The 26,101-nt window shown below is 36.8% G+C and overlaps 1 protein-coding gene across 1 annotated transcript; it reads right to left on the reverse strand.

The window, feature by feature from the left end:
- Nucleotides 1–24,004: 24,004 nt before the first annotated feature.
- On the reverse strand, nucleotides 24,005–24,433 carry LOC130471964 (uncharacterized mitochondrial protein AtMg00810-like). Its single transcript, XM_056842335.1, has one exon. The coding sequence runs from the start codon at nucleotides 24,431–24,433 to the stop codon at nucleotides 24,005–24,007; it is 429 nt and encodes a 142-aa protein (XP_056698313.1).
- Nucleotides 24,434–26,101: the final 1,668 nt, after the last annotated feature.

Below are 26,101 nucleotides of genomic sequence, written 5' to 3' on the forward strand. Positions count from 1 at the left end.
CCACAGGGCAGAGATTGAGAGTTCGGGGGACTGTAACTACCGAGAGGAGTGCTCATCGATAACTCCAGAGGCAGGTTATCCTTACTAGCTCAGCATAAATAATTGAAGGGACATGCGTTAAACTATTAAACTATTCTGAATTGATTTTAGCAATATGCAACACATAACACTAAATCGACCGTGATTATCTTATTTAGATTGATTTAAGGTACCTAGCATGATAATTCAATTGTCCAAGGTATTATCTTATTAGGCGTGATAGATCAATCAAGTTAATAGTTCGACAATTTTATAAAAGGGTGATGAAAGCGATTAAATCATATGAGGGACACATTACAACGCACCCTTGAGAGGTGCGTTACGGTTCTCAGAAAACTAACCACTTGGCTTTGCTATTTCTCCTTTTATTTAACGAATCTCGGGTTTCCAAGCAATGTTCCAGTATTTAGGCTTAATTCATCAGCTACAAGGGACAGGATGCGTTCTGTTCGACTTTTGGGTCGATTGCGACAGAACGCCGAATCAATTTCGCAGCGTGAGGCTAGGCTTAAGGCTAGAGTCAATACTCAGGTTATGGAATTGTGTGTTCTTTTCACGTCGGCTTTAGGGGTCTATTTATAGGAAAAAGTGGCGTAGAAAGATAGATTTTCAGGAATATGAATACGAAACGGACTAGGAAAATAATCCGTCCCAGGTATTTTAGGCTCCCAGCACTGGGCGTCAAAGATTTCGGCGCCCAGGGCTGAGCGTTGAAAATAGGATCTGGGCATAATTCTTTGTCAGATTGGACTCTAGAGTACGGAGTCCATTAAGAGACTTAATCCGAGTTATTTGGTGCGTATCAATTTACGACGGAATGCGTCTGGGCCCTTTACGAACTCTAGGTTCGTTATGAGTTTAATTAATACGTTAACTCTTTTATCGAATTGCGATAGGAATAGAATTCCTTTTACAATTTCTATCTCTTTTAGGATTTATGTTGGAGTGCAACACCTAATTCTGACAGGTTTCTATCTTTTTGTTCTTACTACTTTTAGCAATTACCTTTTACGGCAGCTACTATTTTTAGCAGGTTTCTATAAATGGAAGCTTTGGCTGAAATGAAAGGGTGATTTGAGATTCGTTATTTTATAGGAGATGCATTGCCAAGTGGAGATTTATGTTCTCATCATCGAACCTTCCCTTTCGGGAATGGGGACAAAAGTAGGTGTCTACAGTTAGCCCCCACTTTGACTGAGTCTTGGAGTAAGACGACAAAGTATTAGACGGAGTGCGTCATACAAGCCATGGTGTATGTGACCTGTTTTGCGAGGGTCTCACGAGCCCCCGAGTGACAACATTTGACTTAAGGGTCATCACTTGAAGTGTTAACACATTCTTCACGTGTCATTGGAATTTGTTAAGTATAGAAACTCCCTCACTTTGTCATTGGAAGTACCTACAGATGTATAGAAACTCCCTCACTTTGTCATTGGAAATATCTACAGATGTTTTCGAAGTCAAAGCTATAAAGTGTAACCAGGCCTGGCCAAGCCCAATCACGAGGTAAAAATGTTTTTAAAGATTCTCATTTTCAGGGTTAGCTAAACGAGAAAACCCCCTTGTTTTTATAGGACGTAAAACGAAGGAAAATCCAGCACATCACTCTTTTTTGGAAAAGCGGAAAACCAATTTTTTGATTTTTGAAAAGAGAAACGGTCCTTTGATTTTTGGAAAAGGCAAACCATCCTTTGATTTTTGGAAAAAGATAAACCATCCTTTGATTTTTGGAAAAGGGAAACCATCCTTTGATTTTTGGAAAAAGATAAACCATCCTTTGATTTTTGGAAAAGGGAAACCATCCTTTGATTTTTGGAAAAAGATATTTTTGGAAAAAGATAAACCAGGAAAAGTTATCGCTGCAGCGACTAAGGACCTGCGCGGTTAGTGACGCAGACCCCGCCCGCTGAAGGTGGGCGAGCCTGTCCTGCTGAGGGTGGACGCCCCATCCGATAGAAGTGGACGAATCTGTTTTGGTGTTTTGAAAATAAGGACCTACGCGGTTTGTGACGTAGACCCCGCCGGCTGAAGATGGTGAGCCTGTCCGCTGAGGGTGGACGCCCCGTCCGATAGAAGTGGACGAATCTGTTTTTGATGTTTTTGAAAATAAGGACCTACGCGGTTTGTGACGTAGACCCCGCCGGCTGAAGATGGCGAGCCTGTTTTGTGTTTTTGAAGATTTCATTTTCGAAAACTAAGGACCTGCGCGGTTAGTGACGCAGACCCTGCCGGCTGAAGATGGCGAGCCTGTTTTTGTTTTTTGAAGAATTTATTTTCTTTCGAGGGATGCTCGGATTTAGTTGCAACCTGAATGTGGGTTGACAACGTGCTTAGAAGGACCATTGTCTCGTGGTCATCATCTTTCATGGTTTTGAGCTAGTCTTTACGGCTCAATTTGCCACTACCTGGGTCCTTGATTAGGGGACTATGTATAAGTATCAACGGCGACCTTTGTCTTGAGGTCGTAATTCGGTTTTATCTTTTGAGATTATCCAAACACGGGACTTCGTACAGCGTAGTCTGGGAATTTTGTTTTAACTTTGCATACTCTCTTTTGAAATATATATTTTCTTTCGAGCCCTCAAGCACCCGTGCTTGACGGTCATTTCTTGTCAAAGAGATTCCTTGGGGATACGCATTTTGTAATGTCCTTGATCGTGTTTGGGATCGTGCTCGTAAGTGCAAGCGATCTTTGTAATGGTGTGCTACTCTTAACAAAGCCGTGAGGTGCGACTTTCGGCAAAGAAATCGGCAATTTTCGAGTCGAATGGATACGACAGGACTCTATAGATGTCAGGGCTTCTTTTGGGCCTGGACTCATTTTCGGCGCCCGGGCCCGGGCGTTAGAAATAATTCCCGCCCAAGTGGGGCGTTGAAAATATTGCTTGGGCTGGTCTTTTGATGACACAGTTGGCCTCTTGTTCAATTCGTTCGTTTATTTCACTTGGAAATTCTACGTATTCTCTTCTCTTTTGTTTTTCTTTATTTTTGGAACGTAGAATTTTATTAGAGATCACAACGAGTTGAGCTGATTTTCAGCGCCCAGAGCTGGGCGTCGGAATATCTGGCGCCTGGTCCTAGGCGTTGAAAATGCGTCCCAGGCAGGACTTTCTCGTGATGATTTCTCGAGAAGCCGTAGCCGATTGGTGGACTACGGTGTTTGTCGCTTTGGGGCGATTATTTAAAGGAACTGTTGCTCTTAAGGCGTACAGTTATTGCAATAGTTGGGCGAGTCTATATGGCCCGAGGAACATACCTTGAGGCGTAAGACTTTGATCGCTCTTGTTGTTATTTTGAACGTATATATTTTTTTTTCTTTTGAACGTGTTCGTGAATGTTCGATACTTAGAATGTATGTGCGAACGAGCGTTCATAGAATGGCCGTTGCGTGCGGTCCATTAATCAGTTTGCTTGAATCATTTTTTTTTTTTGAGCAATGACTGATGTTGAATATTTTGCTTAGAAGCTTGATAGGGTTCAGGCCCATTCACGAAGTGGGCTCAAGCATCGTGTCCTTTTGATCGTTCAAACATTTGCTTTGAGACTTTTTTTTTATTATTATTATTATGGTCGTTTCGTAGCTTGGAGCCCCCAAGCATGCATGTTGGGATGTTTCCTTTTGGCGTACGATTTTTGTAGGTTCTTTCGAGAAAGATGCCTTGGGGCTCCGCTTGTGTAGGTGCGAGCTATCCCTTCCGTGGTAGGTAATGTTTTGCTACCTTTAATCCTTAATGTAGAAGTCGTGTGGCTTGCATTTTGAATTTTGGGGATAAGTAGTCTTTGCCTCATACCCTTGGTCGTGCCCGCATTAGTGCAATATGCCTTACTCTTTTTTAGACTTGTACCGTAGGATGGTTGAACTTATGGTGCGACTTAGGCTTGTGTGGCCTAACATCGTGTCTTAGAACATTCCTCCAGGTGTTGGGATATCATTATTATTTTTTGCATTGGAGTACTTCATCACGCCTTGTTCAGGTGCTCGAACAAGTGTAGCACCTTCTACGTGGGTGTGCACGGCTTATTACTTCGTTCGATGCGAGAATTCATAGATGTTTCTTTCTTTTTTTTATTCTTTTTTTTTGTCCTTGATTTTTCTTTCTCTTTTTCTTTGGAGCGACGTAGACTGTGTAACGGGCGCTTGTAGGGCGAGCGTTATGTGCAGTAGTTTGATCGGAGTTTTGGTGACTCGCGATTTTCAGTTACCCTTGTTAGTGGGGTGACTTTACATATTCTAAGTAGCGCTTAGAATTTGGGAGGGGTTACGTTGTAGCCATTCTAAGGTTCGTTTTACACGATCAAACCTTAGGATTGTGCCCCTATGACGTGTGTATAGCATTAGCGTCGAGAATTTGCGATAAAATCGTCATTTCGAGCATTTTTAGAGTGTTTTTCTCAAGCCCCCAATTGTAGCTACGGGATTGGCTTGGTGCTATAATGCTTGGCATACGATTTTATACATTCATGGTGACATGAATCATGAATAGTTTGAACCAGACTCGTTTAGTGCGAGGTACGTTCGAGTAGTGATTTGCTACTTCTCTTGTAAATGTCGTATTGTGCGACATTGCCATGGTCAAGGTAGTCACATGTTGAAGTGTGCCTTGACCAAAATCTAGGTGCCTTTCTTTACCCATAATCATATTTAGAAATTTTTTAGACTCACTTGCAACATCGAGATAAACGCATACTTAGCTTAAACCAACGAAACTTTATTATGTTCGAAGAAGTCTTTGAAAGTTATTTGAAATCCGAGTCCTACTGTGTACAATCCGAGGTGTCCTAAGTAAGTTGACTTATAGAAGGGTTCGTACAGGATTACATGAGTGAATCAAAATACTGTTACGATTTTCAGAATGCTGTCTAAGGATTTGCTGGAAGCCAGGGTGCAGGCGTCAAGATATTACTTGTGCCCGTGTGGCACATGCTTTAGGTGTTTAGGGCCATCATTTCCAGAATTGTGGGAATATGAACCGTTTTCAAATTGACTTAGATTTACTTGGTGCATGTCTGCACAAAAGGTCAAGGTATACTTAGTTCTTTCCCTAGCTCTATCCTTTCAATTTTTAGCCCCCAGTTGCTATTATGTCTTCTCATTAATGATGCTTTCAGATTTCGATTTTAGATGCCCGTGTCATATGTCTGAGTAGGGTGAGCCCTGGTTAAGTGCCAAGTCCTATCGACAGTGTCTGATTTTTTCAAAGGGGATTCGCAAGCATTTGAATTACCATGAACGGGTGCCCTGAGTTCGAAGAAACGATGGGGCGATGCCGTAGAACAATCCTCTTTATTGCAAGCTTACTACCTTTACTACTTGTTTGCGATTATGACTGTGTCTAGTGGTGAAAGAAGGTCTTTAAGTGAGTTAGTTCGCTTTAGGGAGGGTCAAGTCGAGTACTTTAGAGGTCATGGACGCTCGCGCTAGCCCCCATTTAATTGAGGCAAAGCGATCTTTTGAGTATTGGCTAAGTGCCTAGGAGTGTGAGTGCTCCTTCTGGCAAGGGTACGTGCCCTTATTATTTTTCGATGTGTGCTCATTTTGGCATCTTGATGACTTGGATTCTTCCTTTGAATTAAATCTTTCTTTCGATTTGGATTGCAAGTAATTAAATTTCAATAAGGGACTCTATTTTTTATTGTTGTTATTCTATAGGCTTTAACATTTTTGCAAATTGGTTGGACCGAATCATGGATTGCCTACGTATCCACCTTAAATAGATTTAATTTGGAATCAGGTCTTGCGTAGTTCTTAGCCAGAAAATGGTTTCTTAGAATGCCGAATTTAAACAAGTACCGTTCAAGTGGAATCATAATGTTTGAAATAGGGTGAAAAAAGTGTACGAATATTTTGGAGCGCGCGTATTTTGCGTATTTTATATGATACCCCCCAAGTGTTCGTTATTCTTCCGCATGTATATAGGAAAATGTACAAACACTTTTAGGAATTGGGAGTTGAAAGGTGATAAGCAAGAACGACGCCCAGGGCTGGGCATTATTATTTTTGGCGCCCAGTCCTGGGCGTTGAAAACGTGTTCTGGGATGCCTTTTTGCGCTGCCTTTTTGCGCTGCTCCTTTTCGTTTTGTGCCAAATATTTGCGAATCTTTTGTGTGTGCTAAACGCTTCTTTTTTTCTTTTTAGACGAACTTTAAAGGTGCTTTGCAAAGTTTCTTTTTATTATTTCTATTATTTTTTTTCACGTTAAGCGTAGAATGTACTTTTCATTTATCTTTTTTTTTTATTCGTGACTCAAGACGGCTTGAAAGATGTGTTGAATGAGATAGGATAATTTGTATAAGTATTAGTCAAGCATGAGGATTTGAAAGGGTAGAAGATCGTAGAACTTTTATGTAGTTTTTGTGGTATGATTTGGATAAATTTCGCACTTTGGGAGGTACGGGCTAAGTATTTCATGGCTCGCTCTTTTCGCTCTCCCTTTTCTCTTTCTCTTTTTTCTTTTTTGCTTGGGATTTCTCCCCCTTTTTATTTGGGCTGAAAGGTAGATGGTTGTGGTCTTTGAGTCACGAGGCGAGACTGAGTGAGCCTCGTTTGGTAGGCCTATAGTGGACCTTTAATCGTCTTACTTTGCAAGCGTTTTTTAGTCGTTTCTTAAAATGTGCAAATAACGTAGATTCAAAATGTTGTTTTTATTTTATTGAAATTTAACGAAAGAATTACATCGAAAATAATTTTTTTTGCTTCTTTTCAGATTCCAGTTTCGGGATTTAATTGGAAGTTGTGATTTAGACTCGAACTTTCATTAATTTTTCTGATTATAACCCGTGTATGAATACAAGGAGGTGGTCTAGACTCAAAATAATGACGTGGCGTAAGCCTACAATACTTGACCAAGCGACTCTCAGACTTAGGCTAATTGGACCATAACTTTTGTTGGTTGACACTTTAGATTTTAACCCTTGGGTGTTCATTTGTCATGCGCCATTTTGCTTAATGTTGGCAAGGTAGTTAGTTGGGGAGATCGAATTTTCATTTTTGCGAGACTAGAATCATTAGTGCGGCTTCTCTCTTAGTGTGTATTTCTTTACCCCGATGGTAGCCTTATGGCATGCCGATTTGGGTATTTTCATGGTTCGTCATGTTGCATTCATGGAAAATCTTTTAGTCCGTACTTAGGAGTACTTCAAGGAGCGAGTGGCTCGAGAGGACTATGATAATCATGACCCAATGTGATCATTATCCTTGAGGCCATTAATTTTTTTCGCCAATGGTATTGACACCTTAGGCTCACTTTGGGGGTTGTGCGACCATGGAGGGATGATTTTCAGAATGTGACTGTTTCCATTTTGCAAATACTTGAATTATATAACATATTATTTTTATTGGTGAGAGAGAGTTTTAAGGCCGTAGATTCTTAGCAAGGGATGACAATTACATACGGGTGCTTATTGATTTAAACGTTAGGAAGGGAGACTCAATATGGTTTAACCTTCTAACTTGCAGAACGACACCAAGCATTATGACCGATTCTATGTATAAGACAACTAAGACTTAGGATTTAGATTGTACTTTGGCATAGCCTAGTCTAGACTCAGATTTATTTATTTTTTATTCGAACATTATTTTTCCTTAAAAACTTTATTTGAACATTATTTTTTTTGGAATACTCATGTGACATTCAAGGTCGTTTAATTAGCATGCTCAGTTTTGGTGCCGAACATTGTCGTCATAGGAGGCCTAATGACGACGCAAGGAGTTATTTATTTTATAAGTCGTTCTTAGAATTGAGTGCCTTTTTCATACGTCCTCGTAGAAAATTTGTTACGAATTTTTTATTGCTACATATATTTTGTGCGCGGGCACCGAGGCTGCGGTGCCTGGCCAAAAGGCCAAGCAGCAACATCAGCGCCCAGCAGGGGCGTAGAAGTAATTGGCGCCCAGCCAGGGGCGCTGATAATGCGTCCCTGACTGGTACTCGTATTCTGTTCGTCTATTTTTTCGTACATACGACTTAATTTTGCGTGCTTGCCCAATAACGTCCTTTGCGCGTTATGCAGCGTCGTGAGATCCGTTACAGGCCGTCCTGGGCGTCGCTTATTTTTGTGGCGATCACCCGGGATTGCGGGATACGTATTCAGGTATAACTCTTTGGCCAATTGGTGTTTATGAATGTTTGGGAAATTTTTAGGGTCGTTGGTTTTCCAGCATTATTTGTCACACACAATCAAAACACAATCACATAATTCGCTACACATAACTAGCATTACAACATGAAGCAAAAAATAATATGTCACGTAGTTTATGATAGGCTCCTATGGGTAATATTTGCGCCGGCTTGGTACCGCTTCTATCGTAGATCCAACACATGCCCCGGTCGAGGTAGTGCATTCAACAGACGAATTTCGTCCCAAGAGGCCAATCACGATGTAAGCCAAGGGGACATGCACCAATGAGAGGGACCTTAGTGGGCGAGCGATTGGGTTTGGGACGGGTGTACTACTAGCGAAAAGTGCCGAGTGGACAACATTCGAAGCGTATGCACCCCCCGGTTGGCGATGGGTATCCTTAGTCCCAACTCCCGAGATGAAACATGCCAAGTGAGCCGAGATTCATTATGCGGTTCTATCCGTTCACATTAATATGCTGATTTTCAGGTCGTCCCAACTTGATAAGGAAATAAACGCGGAATAGGATCGTTTCACCCTTTGGCTATTTTGATTACCTACGAGCACGAGTATTTCATTAACGTTCCCCAGCGGAGTCGCCACTGTGAGGGGGTCGAAAAAGCACGAGGCTAATGCGTGACCTCGTCCCTCGTGGGCGTGACGTCGTCAGATCAAGTGCAGTTGGATTTCCTATGAGTTTACACCCAATCGACTAGTAATATAGGAGTCGCCATTCGGTTTTTAACGACAATGAGAAAAACTGACAAAACCCGGTTATCGTGACATAAAGGGAGTGCAATTATGTTCGACCACGACGGTCGTAGGTTCCCTTGTGATCCCTGGTGTGGGGGTCGCTCAACGTACACCCGCAGGGCAGAGATTGAGAGTTCGGGGGACTGTAACTACCGAGAGGAGTGCTCATCGATAACTCCAGAGGCAGGTTATCCTTACTAGCTCAGCATAAATAATTGAAGGGACATGCGTTAAACTATTAAACTATTCTGAATTGATTTTAGCAATATGCAACACATAACACTAAATCGATCGTGATTATCTTATTTAGATTGATTTAAGGTACCTAGCATGATAATTCAATTGTCCAAGGTATTATCTTATTAGGCGTGATAGATCAATCAAGTTAATAGTTCGACAATTTTATAAAAGGGTGATGAAAGCGATTAAATCATATGAGGGACACATTACAACGCACCCTTGAGAGGTGCGTTACGGTTCTCAGAAAACTAACCACTTGGCTTTGCTATTTCTCCTTTTATTTAACGAATCTCGGGTTTCCAAGCAATGTTCCAGTATTTAGGCTTAATTCATCAGCTACAAGGGACAGGATGCGTTCCGTTCGACTTTTGGGTCGATTGCGACAGAACGCCGAATAAATTTCGCAGCGTGAGGCTAGGCTTAAGGCTAGAGTCAATACTCAGGTTATGGAATTGTGTGTTCTTTTCACGTCGGCTTTAGGGGTCTATTTATAGGAAAACGTGGCGTAGAAATATAGATTTTCAGGAATATGAATACGAAACGGATTAGGAAAAGAATCCGTCCCAGGTATTTTCGGCGCCTAGCGCAGGGCGTCAAAGATTTCGGCGCCCAGGGCTGGGCGTTGAAAATAGGATCTGGGCAGAATTCTTAGTCAGATTGGACTCTAGAGTACGGAGTCCATTAAGAGACTTAATCCGAGTTATTTGGTGCGTATCAATTTACGACCGAATGCGTCTGGGCCCTTTACGAACTCTAGGTTCGTTATGAGTTTAATTAATACGTTAACTCTTTTATCGAATTGCGATAGGAATAGAATTCCTTTTACAATTTCTATCTATTTTAGGATTTATGTTGGAGTGCAACACCTAATTCTGACAGGTTTCTATCTTTTTGTTCTTACTACTTTTAGCAATTACCTTTTACGGCAGCTCTATTTTTAGCAGGTTTCTATAAATGGAAGCTTTGGCTGAAATGAAAGGGTGATTTGACATTCGTTATTTTATAGGAGATGCGTTGCCAAGTGGAGATTTATGTTCTCATCATCGAACCTTCCCTTTCGGGAATGGGGACAAAAGTAGGTGTCTACAGGTACAGCCGTATAAGTGCATGTACAACCGGCATGGAAAATATTTCGCAAACTCGCAACATGTTATTTTATTTGTCAGGTTGTAACTCCTATAATTTTTTTTTTTTTTTTGACAAAGGATTCATATAACGAAAAACGATTACAACCTATAAAACTAAAGAACACTACATTACATCATACTACAAACTATAAAACAAGCACAACAACAAGATATTGAAAGAGAGAAGAACACTAGCATACACACAGAAGACAGGGAACAATGATGGCCGATACCCAAGCCTGAGGAAAATCCTTGACTTAAAATAGTAGCTTGGAACCTGGTAAACCACGTGGGGCTGAACCTAGCTAGAGCTAGAACTTGAACCCACGTTACAAACATTATAAAGGACGGGTGAATTTGTCGATGGTTGGAGAATGACACCGGCAAAGAGATCTTTATATTGCAGAGACGAAGAAGCTCTTTGGTGATGGAAGATGAAGAGAATTGAAGAAAATCCCTGACGAAAAATGTAACCTGTTGAACAACACACACACAGACACAGAGCACCAGTCTTTTCCTAGAGGTCGATCAACACAACCGCCTATAAGACTCAAACCACTATTCGGAGAGACACTTTCCTTGGTGACTCTACCGCGAGAAACCTTACATTTAAATGCAGGCACTCTTCTCGCACCTCCCTCAAAGAAGGTAGCAAGAAACTGGAGGACATTTCTTGCCTCAGACAAAGCTGGGGAGCCTCCTTCAATAGATCGATTAACAGCGATGACTAACAAAATCACCACCAACAAATTAACAATGAACACAACAGGAATAACAACCCCGTATGCAGACGAAAATCCCCTCCTCCCAAAAAAACTAGAGATCAATTCTTCCATCAGATTACCTCCTAAATGATACCTAAATCTAACATCCTTAGGAACTAAACTACACTGAATTTCCTCCCCCACATAGGAGAGGTCCAACACCCTGATCAAACACCTTAAACAAGGTGAGACTTCCTCCTGCAAACCCCAAGAAACCAGCATGACCCCTTGACTCACCCAAACCCACAAACCAACAATCCCTCAATATGACCAACTAATCTAGATCAAACCAAGCCAACATAACATAGTACATAAATTACTAACAGGGTAATTTGAACTCAAGCAACCCCAAATCACCAACCAACCTATACACCCACCAAAACCCTCAAAAGTGTGTATAAAATAAATATTCTGACCCTCTTCCAAACCAACCAGAAGCCCAAGCAAACTAAACAACAAAATACACAAATAAGACATCATGAAATTAATAAACTAGATTACACAACTTACACCTTTTATTGAAATCGGCAAGAAGCTGATGACCAGAAAAACCCCTGACAGTCGATGATCCCCAAACTCAAGGACCAGAGGAGAACGACGACAAAGATAATCGGCCCAAGAAACCTCAAAACCCCCACACCCGGTGGGGAATTGAAACTCAGAACTCCGAATAGAACCCCGGATCGCCGTTGAGAAACACCCAATCAACACCAAAGCCGATTAAAACTAACTAAACACCGATGAAAACAACTGACCACCGACTACGGTAGTTGAAACCTGGCTTGAAAACCTTCGAGAGCACCTATCGGCCAAAAAGGCGACTAAAACCGAAGAAAACAAGAAAAAAACGAATAAACTAACACAGATCTCTCGCCGACGAGGGTGATGAAGAGATTTATCACCGATCGCCGGTAAGGAAGACTGAAAACCTAGGCGGTGGAGGAAGGTGGTGGGTGAAGAGAGAAGGCAGAGAAAAAATTTTAGAGAGAGAAGTTCTCTTAACTCCTCTAAGTTATGTGTAGATTAAAATTTTATTAAAAATGACGTTACCAAACGGACCTATAAAAGCACAACCAAATGACTAAATTTCTCCACGGCACTTAAACGCCATAATAGATTTTTTTTTTGGTGTATTACCCGGTTCACCTTTAGGGCTAATCCGGATTCGGGGTGAGTTCTGAATGGATAGGTTTCAGTCCCCTCCCAATTGTTGTTATGGGGGATCGAACACGGGTCCTACCTACCAAATTCAGCCTCAATCACCACTGAACCAACAAGCAATTGGTTAGACGCCATAATAGATACGTATAAGGTTGTCAATTAGCAAATCGAGTTGTTAAACCCGTTGAGTTTATTCGACCTTTTACAAATCGAACCGTTTAGAACTTGTAAACTAGAATCCAAAATCCGACCTGATTCGATTATTTTTAACCCGATTAATACGACCCACCTCTTTAATATTGAACCGATTAACACTACAAGAAAATGACAAAATGGCGACCGCTAAAAGTAGTCGGTAAAAGAGCGTTTTTGGTCGCAAATAAATTTACCGACTAAAAGTAGTCGGTAAAAGGTTGTCGGTGATATCCTAGTCGGAGTTTGGCCAAATTCCGACTTAAAAGTAGTCGGTAAAAATTTACGTCTACTTTACCGACTACAAATAGTCGTAAAATTACCGACTAAAAAGTAGTCGGTAAAAATTTAGGACTACTTTACCGACTCCAAATAGTCAAAAATTTACCGATTAACAAAGTAGTCGGTAATTTATCGACTAACAAAGTTGTCGATAATTTACCCACTACTTTCGTCGGTCGGTAAAAATTTACGACTACTTTACCGACTACAAATAGTCGGAAAATTACCGACTACTTTTTTAGTCGGTAATTTTCCGACTACTTTGTTAGTCGGTAATTTTTCGACTAAAAAGGTAGGCGGTAAAATTATTATAATATTCGAAATCCGATAACAGACCTCACCGTTCAATTCGAACCAAAGTGATTCGAAACCCGTTTATGACCCGATCAGTTTCGACCCGATTTCGTTCTAACACGAAGAAAATCCGTTTAATTCGATCCATTGATTTTTTTTAAAGTACTTGGAATCTCGTTATAGGAAAAGGAAGAAAAACCAATCTCTTCAGACAATTCAACATTTTTTTAAAAAAGTGAAAATTGAAAGTTGTATGTATCGTCAACTAAACTTATTTGAGTCGTTGTTGTTTAATCTTACTAGTTGTTAGTTAACTTCGTAATATAATAAATGTATTAGTTATTATTTCATCGCTATCAATTATTATACCAAGGTATATATACTCAATATACTCACTAACTTATATAACCGACTTTAAATTTTTAATACTTTTAAAAGTTAGTTATCGTGTTTGTCCCCTAATTAAGTCATATATATATATTGTAATTTTAGTCGTATTAAATTGGATCTGAATTGACACGACCAGACCCGACCACAACCCACTACCAATTAACTCGATCCGATAAGACCCGAAACCCTTATAACTCGATTAAACCTATTCCAATTCGACTTGTTTTAATCTGCTACCCGATTAACTCAATCCGATATGAATCCAACCCGATATTAATTACTCTGGCCTGTTATGATCTCGAACCAGTTCCAATTCGGCAAAACCCGTTAACAACCCAATATGTTACCACCTGATCCGATCAGAACCCAACCCGACTAAAACCCCAACAGTTTACAACCCGATCCAATATATATGAACCCGAAAACATAAAAAATCAAACCCGATTCGTTCCGACCCATTAGACAAATGAACATGTTCCGATCCGATCCAATCCGATCAGTTTTAAACCAAATCCGACGAATGCTACCCAAACGTGATCCGTAGATCGATCCGATTTGACACCCTTGGATACATGTAATCTTGTTAGTGCTTGTCGCTTGGTCTGGCGTACGTAAAGTGCAACAAATTGTACATGTTCATATCAGATTAGATTAGATAAGATCACTATAACATCATGCACGTCAGAAAAATAAATTATAAATTAGATAAGAAGAAATAAAGTAAATCGAAGGGTTTGAGTTATAATTCAAAGTACGTCGGTAGAAGAAGTAGAACGTCAATCTACCATACCAATTTAAAAAGCAGTGCAATATGACGACGGATATAATTGTGATGGACTGATAGGATCAGCGACAGCCTAATATAATGAAATCAAATCTATCCAAATCCAACAATTAAAAAAGAAGTCAATAAAAGTGGCGCATCTTTGGCGTTAAGCAATTTGAAATTTTATCATAATCATTAAATAATGAAAAACAATGTTTCTATCAAAATTATAGATACTTCCTATATAAATTTAATAATATGGCGATGTCGAAATATAAATAAGTTATCATAATTTCTTGTACTACTATAAATTGTAGTAACTATGAAATGAAGTCTACAAGCTAAGCCCATTGTTAGTTCGTAGAATATCGACTGAAATAGCTAGTTTCTGTCCACTATAAGCCTTGTAACCTTGTTCAAATGGCGAAGATCTCTACCACCTTCTTCATCATAACCATAATGTTCGCTGTTTTTCTTACTATATCAGGTACGTTTAGTAGCGTTTTCAATTTATGTTTATAGTAGCCTTTTCTATTTATATTAATTTATATACGATGTATATAATGAAAAAAAATTATACGGATAATTTTACAATGTCTACCTCAATTTGACAATTTATAGCCACTAAAAACTGAAATTTATGTCCCGTTTAATATATACCCTTAATTTTCTATTCACTTTACTTATATAATGATTTATTTTTCTTAATAAAAAAATTAAAAAAAAGTAAAACTTTGATTTCAAAAGAATAAGAACACCATGGAAAGTAAAATAATCAAAGCATTACAAAAAAAATAAAAAATGAAAAGATAAGGAGTTGATTTTTAAGCAGGGAAACCGATTTTATACATGGAATTGATCGAATATGATTTTATGCCTGTTGTGTGTTAGGGTGAATCTGATAGTCGTGATTTGCTTTGATGTAAAACTAGTGTGTGGCTCGGGCGATGTCCCGATCGCTACATTGAATAGTTAAAATTTTAGATTTTTTTGAGCAAAATATTTGATAAGATACATGTATAGCATTAAGTGAAAGCATTCATCAAGTTCGTCACTACACAAACACACTAAGTCATTCATCATGAGAAATAATTTTTCAATTGCATCATCTTACAATTTGTATAATTTGTTTTCTAGTGGAAATAAGTGATTCAAAATTAACAAACATCAAATTAGACATATGCTATCATGCAAGGCATTTTTGTAGTTGATGCTTATGAGACTTATGACATCATGTTTATTCATGGTTGTCCTAATTCTTTAATTATAATTTTTTTTCCAAAATAGTCAATAGAAAATAAAAAGTCACATAAAAAGTTTAGTTGTTGTAAAATTCATGTTAACATTCATTTATAAATTAATGTGAAGAGATAAAACACAAATGGTTGTTGGTTAAGATGGTAATGAGAGTTATCCTCCACACTTGAGTTCTATAGTTCGAATCTCATTGTACGTATTGATTTTTGGTTGTCCATGATATGACATATCATTTGGTGAGTGAATGATGTGGCGCAAAAAAAGAGTACTACGTGTCACATAAACATTTTTCTTAACGCCTTTTAATATATTAGTATAGATATGGATCTTATGAAGCGGTTCGAAAATGGGATGAAATATATAGGAGTACCTATTTTTGTTAAATTTCTATAAAAAAAATATGTCAAATAAATATATGGATAAGATCAAATCGAAAAAAGTAAACAGATGAGATTTAGTATAGTAAGAGTAACTACCTTTTGGTTGTTTTTTTGTTGAAAAACTACTACTCCCTCCGTCTCTTTTTGTTTTTTTTACGTTTGAAGATTTTCACGCGATTTAACGACTATTTAATGTGCATTGAAATTCCTCTATTTTTTTTTTATTTAAACAAGAAAAATTACGGTTATTTATAATGTTTTCACTTTTATCAAAAATCTGATATTAGGAAAATGAGAAATATTTAATGTCCAATGAATTTAATTGGTTAAAATAATATTTGGGCACAAATTTTAATAGAATATTAATACATTATGTGACAATATAAATGGAAATGTAAAGAAAAAAATGAAACAGCCAAAATAAAATACGTAAAAAATAAAAAGAGACGGATGGAGTACTTTGTTATAGCCATTGTAAGTTTTTGAATACAATTATTTGTACTCCGTAATAGCTTAGTTAGAAAAAGTCATTGTCGATTACTTTGATACCTGTGACATGATAGTCTTATCGGTATAATTTTGGCTTCATTTCTGAAAGGGTCATCTATAATTTTTATTATTAAAAATAAGTTGTAGTCCCTTGGTCCCAAATTAGGCTTTTTACGCTTATCAATTTATCATGATATAAAGTTTAGGAGATAATAATTGTAGTTTAGTTATTAAATATTAATTTATTGGAAAAGTATAGATGAAATCAGTGAATATTATTTTATTGAAAAGAAATGTAATGGAAGATAGTGGAGTAATTTTCTAATTGAATATCAGAAAGTGCACCTTTTTTTTTTTGTAGTGGAAAGAGAGAAGTATTAAAAAAATGTGGGATCTTTTCTAAAATAGAAACACTACTCTCCGTCCTTATAAGATTGCCCCAATTTTCTTTTATGTGCCTATATGGTCCTCACATATTTTCTCTCACATTCGATTATTTAAATCAGCAAAAGACAAAACTATGAACCCACGTGCTTTTATTTTTTATATACTATCTTAATAAAGTTAAAAATATGGTATGGGGCAATCTATTATGGACGGATGGGGTACTTTCTTACTCCCTCCGTATTTAAATAGAATACACACTTGGTCGGACACGAAATTAAATAAGAATAGTTGAATGAAATAAAATAATAAAACAAGTGGGGTCGAAGTAAATATTTTAATCAAGTAAAATAAGTAGGGATCATTAAATTTTAGAGGGGTGTGGGATGAGGTGTTTATTAAATTAATTGTTTAATGTGGTATTGGGGTTAGATTATTATTATATTTAATTCTATGATGGGGTTGAAAAATTACTGAAATTGGCAAGTGTATCTCCTATTTAAATATAACCCGAAAATGGTAAGTGTATCTCCTATTTAAATACGGAAGGAGTATTACATAATTGTGGAGAAGTATTATGAAAGCACAATTACCTACTCGTATATGTTCCTCTCTCCCTTTATTTGATCACTAATTTATTACCATAATTACTAATTATACAAATATAATATCATTTTCTTTTGTAATTACGATATTACATTTATCACACATTTGGTGGCTCTCAAGTATCATTTCATTTTACAAAAAAGTTTTTTAAAACAATGATGTACTCCGTACTCCGTAGTACAAATTATTTATGACTTATTACTACAAGAAATACCTTTCAAAGAAATATTGACAATCTAGCATTTTTTTCCCTTTGATATTGACAATCTATCATCTATAAAACAAGAAAAAAATATATGACCAAATAAATTAGGTTTTTCTAAACTAAATTCATGATGAAAAATATATACCACTATAAATCAAATAATTGTATAAACTTTTATTTGACAACAAAAATCGCATATAAATTGGATTGTATGGACCTTTTAAACAATTTTATTACCTTTTCGATCAGTCATTTGTGATGAAATCTTACAATGGGTATTAAAAAATTGAAAAAAATATTTTCTTAAAAAAAAAAAGTCAATGTACGATAGTAATCTATATAATATACTAAAAGAGAGGAAATCAATGTGGTGATGACAAATGTCACTCATTGATTGGCCTCTCTTTTAATATTAATTATTTAATACATAATTGTTTTTGTCATATTTAACTTATTGTATTTTAGGTAACAATAACTAATATGGAAAAATAGATAAATAATTAAAAGATTCATCAATATTTTTACTAACTTATATAGAGAATTTCCTATATATATATATATACATAATCAAATTCTACACATAATCTAATTAAAAAATACATCGCATATGTTAGGTTAATTATTTGAAATTTATACGGTTTATAACAGCCAATATATGACATAGAAATTAGTCAATAACAAAAACTATTATATAATCTATTTAGCTTATGTACTAACCCGAAGTTTACCATTTATACCTTTAGCCTAAACAGTTAACCGATATTTGCATGTCATTCTAGGTTTTATATATACGTAGTGTATAAATAAATGGTTAGTTAACCAATACAATTGATTCATCACCAGTTAATAATACATTTGAGATATTATACACAATATTTAACATTAAGATATATTGTTAAAACCTTATATTTGACACACTTTTCAGAGATATTAAGTTTTAACAGGTGTAAAATATATAGAATATTAGTGCATACGTACTGTAATTTAAACATTTTACCTATAATAATTACTCCCTCCGTCCCTTAATACTCGCACCGCTTTTCTTTTCGGGCCGTCTCTTAATACTTGCACTGCTTCTATAAATGGATATTAATACCAATATTATATTATTTCTCACACTTACTTAATAACCCCACCTACACCCCCATTCCCTACAAAAAATCATTTAAAAATTCACACCCCACTCATCACTCCCCACCTCTTACACATTTTCCACTAACTATATTAAAAAAAATACCCCACTATCAACTAACACCCATTAAATTAATAAGCAATTCAAATGCCTTAAACTCCGCACCGGTCAAACCGGTGCGAGTATTAAGGGACAGAGGGAGTAAGTTTTTTTTAAGTGGTAAAAGGTAAAGATAAGATTTTGAACTCTCATATATTATACGTTTGTCAAGACACTAGCTACAAATCTGACAAGCTTCCTACAAAAAAATAATAAACATATTTCATAATTTTTTTGCGTAAAACCTTCTAATTACTTAGGGTAATAATCGATTATAATATGAAACTACATTATTTCCCGTACACACACAGATATTCTAAAATTATTATTTGATCGGTCATGTTGTTTACTCCGTATAAAATATTTCTCCCCTAAAGCTAATGTATGATTTATAAATCTTGAACGTACATACTAATTCAATCATCTAATATGAAATTTGAGAAACAATTTCAATAATTTTTTCGTTTAATTTTTATATTATTTGTTTCTTTATTTTTTTTATCATTTGGTTGGTAATATATTTTACATTATAATTCACTGAATGCAATTTCTAATAACCAATACTCTGTATAGAAAATATTATAATATTTGAACTTGTACTATCAAATTAATTATTATAATACTATCAACTGTTTAAAATTTTGTGTCATATAATAAATGCGGATATGTATAAAAACGTTAGCTCTTGATTTAACATATTTAACAAGCTAAGGTTATCTCAAACATATTTTAGGCTCCATGTTAAATAAAAAAATGAGCCCCTTGGCCCTATACTTTTTTCTGACTTAGCCTATACTTTTTATTTTAATTCAAAAATAATTTTTTTTCACGTTCTCATTATTGTAATATTTTTACACGAATCCGAAATAATCATTTATTCCCTCAAATAGAGTATTATTGAAGTCTTAAGGATATGTTGATTACTTTTGACTAATATATCGTAATCAACTATTTCTAATATCATAAAGATGATTAAGTTTCCTTATTTTGTTTGCAACAACAAAAATATTTTTTATATTTAATATACAAGATTTAGTTAATATTTACTCTGTAGCGTATATATAAAATTTCGTGCAAAATTAACATTTTGATATGTAGATTGTGCATCACACTTGATGATGGACGAGTTAGGATTTTAGATAAGGCTGACGACAAAGATAAACGTGAATGATTGACTAATATTGACTAATAAATATAGATTTGGTGATGGCGAACCGGTATAAGGATAACATGTACCCACCTTGGTGATGCATGTGGCGAGTTTACATTTCTTGGATTTAGACCACTCACCCAATCCTAATTATGCATGTCACTTTTAAATATTTTATCAATATTATACCTAATACAATTAATTTTAATAATGAAGTTATGTCAATATATTCAAAAGTTAGGTAAAGGCAAAATGACTTATTTACAAAATACAGTGATGTCACTATGTCAGGTTGTCCTCAGAGCTGGATTTTTGGGAGATCCTTTGCACATCCTCTCCAATTGGTGGGGGGGGGGATTGGAGGAAATTTTAGTGGGTGATGGGGTTAAAAATGTATCCGTCACGGGTAACGGGCGAGAACGGATTTTAGATTATACCCACCCGCATCGCTTATCTTTCATCTAATTGAGTATGAATATATCAACATTTTTTTTTACTACTAGCGTACATATTATAATGTTTATTTATTTATTTATTCATTGAATCTAATCAGACAACTGGATTATCGAAGACGCTAAAACATAGTTTTACAATTTAAAATTCTTTTACCAAAACAAAAAATGTTGATCTAGGAGTGAGTTTACATAGGTGGGTGATGGAGCGTGCATGGATTTTATTTTGTACCCAACCTCTCGAGACGGGGATTGGGAGGGTGGGTAGGCGTTAAGTGATCGAATAATGAGGTAAATGGGGGAAGTATTAAGTGTGTACGACAACCGAAAGGAAGGGTGGATGAGATAACTTAGTGCTTGACAGAGGGTGATGACTTAATGATTGATAGAGGATGAAAATAATTTTGTCCATGTACCATTATTTGTTTAAATTTTTTTTAATAAATAAGACACTGAATAGATCAATAACAAATTTATCCGTGAATGTTTTAATTAGGAGAATACCTGTAAAAAATATTTTAGTGATAATTGTCTACCAGATTTTCATACTACCTCCGTCCCAGATTAGTTGTCACACTTACTTTTGCACAAAGTTTTAGGTGCTAAGTGAGTTGTTTGGTTATCAATTGTTATTTTATTGAAAAAGTAGATGTGATAGGAGTTAGTGGAGTATTTTTTTAATTGAACGAGAGAGGGTGTGGGGACCAAAAAAAATAGTGGGAAGAGAGAGACAATATAATAATTGTGGGGTCATTTCTAATTTAGAAGTGTAACAACTAATCTGGGACGGACGAAAAAGGAAAGTGTAACAAGTAATCTGGGACAGAGGGAGTATAAATTTATATTTAAGCCCTGTTTGGCGGTTGGCTGTTGGCTGTTTCACTTGGCTGTTTCACTTGGCTGGTTTGACCGGCTGTTTAAGCTGGCTGCTTTTGTTGGTTGTTTGACTATTGATTGTTTAAAAACATGTTTGGTAAAATCAGTTGTTGGCTGTTGGCTGTAAAAATGTAAAATGACATTTAAGGACATTTTATGGCTTTTATTCAGTTTTTGATAAATGTTATGTACGGAGTAGTACATAATAACTAATATAGAGTACATAAATTCCTAAATAAAATTAAATTATCCATTACCATTTATAAATTAATTTATACCGATTAAAAATATAAATTATAAAGTATTTAATATTACTAATTGTTATTTATTATTTATTAAATATAATTTGGTTATAAATTATTAATTATTAGTTATTAATTATTAATTATCAATTATTAATTATAAGTTTATTAATTATTAGTTTATTAATTATTAGTTATTAATTATTAATTATTAATTATTAAATATTAATTACTACCTCCGTTCCTAAATGATCTTTACGGTTACTATTTGCACGGTAATTAAGGAATTTTGGTGAACATGTGATGGTGGGGTAACAAATGGAAAATGAGTGGCTATAAATTGTCCAACAATGTGAGTGGGTGGAAACTAATATTAAAGTATTGTGAGTGGGTAAATTATGGTGGGCCAAATAAGAGTAAATTAAAATGGAATAAAGTAGGAGTGTAAAGAACTTTCAGGAACGGACTAAAACGGAAAGCGTAAAGAACTTTTAGGAACGGAGGTAGTATTAATTATTAATTATTAATTATTAAATATTAAATATTAAATATTAATTATTAATTATTAATTATTAATTATTAATTATTAATTATTAATTATTAATTATTAATTATTAATTATTAATTATTAATTATTAATTATTAATTATTTATTATTTATTAGTTATCAATTATTAATATTTAATTATAGAGTGTTAAAATATTAGTTCTTAGTTAATTAGTGAAAAACAAGGATAGAAAAGTAATTTAGGTAGTGAGAAGCCAAAAGCCAACCTTAAAAAGCTACTAACACTAGCTTTTCATTTTTGGCGAAAAAGCTGACTTTTCAGCCAACCAACAAGCCAGTTACCAAACACATTTTTTGGCTGTTTGACCACATTAAAAAGCCAAAAGCCAATGAAAAAGCCACTAAAAAGCCAGTTACCAAACAGGGCCTTAGATTACAAATCGTGCATTGCACAGGTACTATAATAATTTCACCTAATAAATAAGACACTGAATTAGCAATAGCAAGTTTATCCATAGTTAATTTTAATTTGGAGAGTATCTATAAGCTTTATTTTGATGAACATTGTCTACCATATTTCATGTAATTTTACATTTATATTATAAACCGTGCATCGCACGGGTACTATACTAGTTTACTAATAAATATTAATGAGTATTAATGGTAGTTTGTATTTACTCTAAAATTCACACACGCATCATGTACATAAAAGATAGTAGTTATGTATCGTAACTCCTTTATGTTTAATTAGTTGGTTTTATTAATTAATTTATTACGACCCAAGATAGATTGTTAATGGTGTTCATGTACCAGATCAAACATTAGGCCAAGTTGAAGAAAGTAAGGTTGGTTCATGCAAGGTTGCTAGTGAATTTTGTGGAGGATTCGCTGGATTTGCTTGCTGTAAAGGATTAACCTGTGTTCTTGAAGGAGATTTCCCAGATGCAGGCGGAGTTTGTAAGCGTAAATATTAAATGTTGACTAACCAATAATCGACGATGAATAATAATGTAGTCAACCGGATCTTGTCGGTTGCTTTTTCTCCCGTGTACCGTTTGATGTACATTTAATTAATTTAATAGAGGAGATTTCGATAATTTATTATTATATGATTATGTTATAACTAAATACGTGTCACGAAAATTGGGAATAAACTCTATTTTATCGTATTAAAGTTCTTAAAAATTAATGCAATAAATCAATAACCCCTTAATTGATGATTTCTCCCAATATATTTTCTCTTTTATTTCAGAAACAATTAAAAAATTCTGCATCTGCCAAATCCTTTGTGAAACAACCATGATGATTAAAGTTGCCTAATTGATTTCTTTGTCTCACGTAGCTCCCCAATCACATAATTATTGGGAGTCTACCGATGAAAGAGTCGCACACTAATATTTCTCTCGTAGCATCCCAATTGGTTGTCGTTTTGACATGTCGAAGTGAGCTTTGACTCCAAAATACAATATGAGACCTTTTCACTTTAATTAAACCAGTATAGAACCCGTGCAATTGCACGGTTTTATAAGTTTGTACTGATATTTTAAATAAAATAATTAAAATGAGTGATGATAAAAGTTCCGATTGTGCAAATCATATGTAGTAATTACTTAACAAATTATAGTTTGTATGGCTCTTTGTAACACACATCGTTCGTTAATCTTACACATTTTACTATGATAAAATCTTATTTACTCTATGTTAGGAATTAATTCCTCTTGCCTTTGTATTTCTGTTGAGTAGTGTTTATATACAAGCAATATGATACAAACTAAACAAGCTAGGCCCAAGGCTGACATATGGGCCGAGTAGTACAGCTATTGTAAACTATCGAATATGTTTAACACCCCCCCTCAAGTTGGAGCATGCACATCGTAAATGCCCAACTTGTCGATCAAGTAGTGAAACTGTTGTTTGCCCAATGCCTTGGTGAAGATGTCTGCCAGTTGCTCGTCCGTCCGTGCATGAGAGGTACTAATAGTGCCGTCCTGGATCGCGTCTCGTACATAATGGCAATCGACCTCAATGTGTTTGGTGCGCTCGTGAAAAACTGGATTCTGTGCTATGTGCAATACCGACTGACTATCACAAAACAAGCTCATAGCACGAGGATGTTCCACCCCCAAGCAACCAGAAGCGCCTTAAGCCATTTGAGCTCGGCGGTGGCCGCCGCCACGGAACGGTATTCGACTTCCGCGGAGGAGCGGGACACCGTGTGTTGCTTCTTTGTTTTCCAAGAAATAGGCGAGCCACCCAAGAATATCAACCACCCAGTAATCGATCGTCGTGTCAACGGACAACTAGCCCAATCAGAGTCACACCAACCTGTCAGTTGTAGATCACAGTCCGCCCGAAAAAGTATTCCTTGACCCGGACAACCCTTAAGGTACCGAGCAGTGCGAATGGCGGCATCCCAATGCTCCTGCCGAGGATGTTGCATGAATTGGGCCAACGTGTGGACCGTATAAGCCAAGTCCGGTCTCGTGAAGGCCAAGTAGATGAGACGACCGACGAGGCGACGATACATCTAGGGATCGTCAATGAGAGCCCCACTAGCCAATGCCAGTGTGTGGTTCTGTTCGATAGGGAAATCCACTGGCCGTGCACCAAGCAAGCCGGCCTCTGCAATAATATCAAGAGTGTATTTTCGCTGACAAAGAAAAATACCCTCGGGGCTTCGTGCAACCTCAATACCAAGAAAATATTTCAAAATGCCTAGATCCTTCATATGAAAGCACTCGCCCAAATACTTTTTAAAATCAGCAATAGGAGAAGGATCGATGCCAGAAATGATCAGATCGTCCACGTAGATTAGGACACTGAGCTGTATGCGTCCCTGATTCAAAGTGAACAAGGAGTAGTCTGAATAGGACTGAGTGAAGCCGTACCTTTTCAAAGAAGTAGCCAATTTTGCAAACCAACACCTTGGCGCTTGCCGGAGCCCATATAACAACTTCTTGAGTCGACAGACCATACCATGTTTACCAGTATGAAAGCCAAGAGGAGGTTTCATATACACTTCTTCATCTAAGTCCCCGTGAAGGAATGCATTATGAACATCCATTTGATGAAGTTCCCAATTTTTCGCCGCCGCAATGGCTATAAAGGCCCGAACTATGACCATCTTCGCGACAGGAGCAAAAGTCTCATTGTAATCAATTCCCTCCACCTGATGGTTTCCGAAAATAACAAGCCTAGCTTTCAGTCGCTCAATTTGTCCGTTTGCCTTGAACTTTATTTTGTATATCCATATGCAACCAAGTGCTTTCTTCCCGGGAGGTAACTCTACCATAACCCATGTCTCATTGTCTTCCAAGGCACCTATTTCTTTTTGCATGGCCTCTCTCCAACCGGCATCCTTCATTGCCTCGTTAAAAGTACGAGGCTCAAGGCCTGCAAGAATTGCTGCAAGGAATATACGATCGAATAGAAAATTTATCACAATTCACAAAGTGTGCTATAGGATAGGGAGTACCTGAGGAGCTAGGTGAAGACGATGAACTGAGAGATGGACTTACTTCTGGTACAGTATGTGCGACAAAATCTTTAAACCAACTCGGACGACGTCTTTCCTGTTGACCACGCCCCAAATGTAGAGGATCAAACACGGTTGTAGACGAGTCTGGACTGTTGGCCGATACCGCAGCATCACTGTGGCCCTTGCTGTGTGCCACTGCCTCGCTGTGGGCACTGCTGGCTGGGTCAGAGCGTGTGATTGGTGTCGCTGCACTGGGCTCTGCCTGCCTAGCAGTTGCATCGCAGGGCATTGCCTGGCCTGCAGTTACAGCGCTGGGCATTGCCTGGCTTGCTGTTGCTGCACTGGGCTCTGCCTGTCGTGCAGCTGCATCGCTGGGCACTGCCTGGCTGCAGGTACAGCGCTAGGTACGAGCAACGTGGTAGTTAAGGGCTGCTCACATGATTGTGGCGTCGCTGCAATGTCCGTGACTTCCAAAACAGATTCCAAGTCGTCCAGAAAATCCATGTCAACCACATTGTTATTGGACGCACCAACATCCGTCCCAATATGTGTATTATCATCGTCCAACCCCACAGTAGTTGCATACGGGAACTCATTTTCATGAAATATCACATCACGAGAGATAAAAATTTCTTCTGTTTCAAGGTCATATAATTTCCACCCCTTCTTTCCATGAGGATAACCCACAAACACACACTTCCTGCTAGAGGTGCAAAC

The sequence above is a fragment of the Spinacia oleracea genome, chromosome 4 (genome assembly GCF_020520425.1).
Source record: "Spinacia oleracea cultivar Varoflay chromosome 4, BTI_SOV_V1, whole genome shotgun sequence".
NCBI lineage: Eukaryota > Viridiplantae > Streptophyta > Magnoliopsida > Caryophyllales > Amaranthaceae > Spinacia > Spinacia oleracea.

Excerpts from the sequence above, each read along its gene's own strand:
- LOC130471964 (XM_056842335.1), bottom strand. The coding sequence starts at position 24,433 with ATGTATCGTCGCCTCGTCGGTCGTCTCATCTACTTGGCCTTCACGAGA.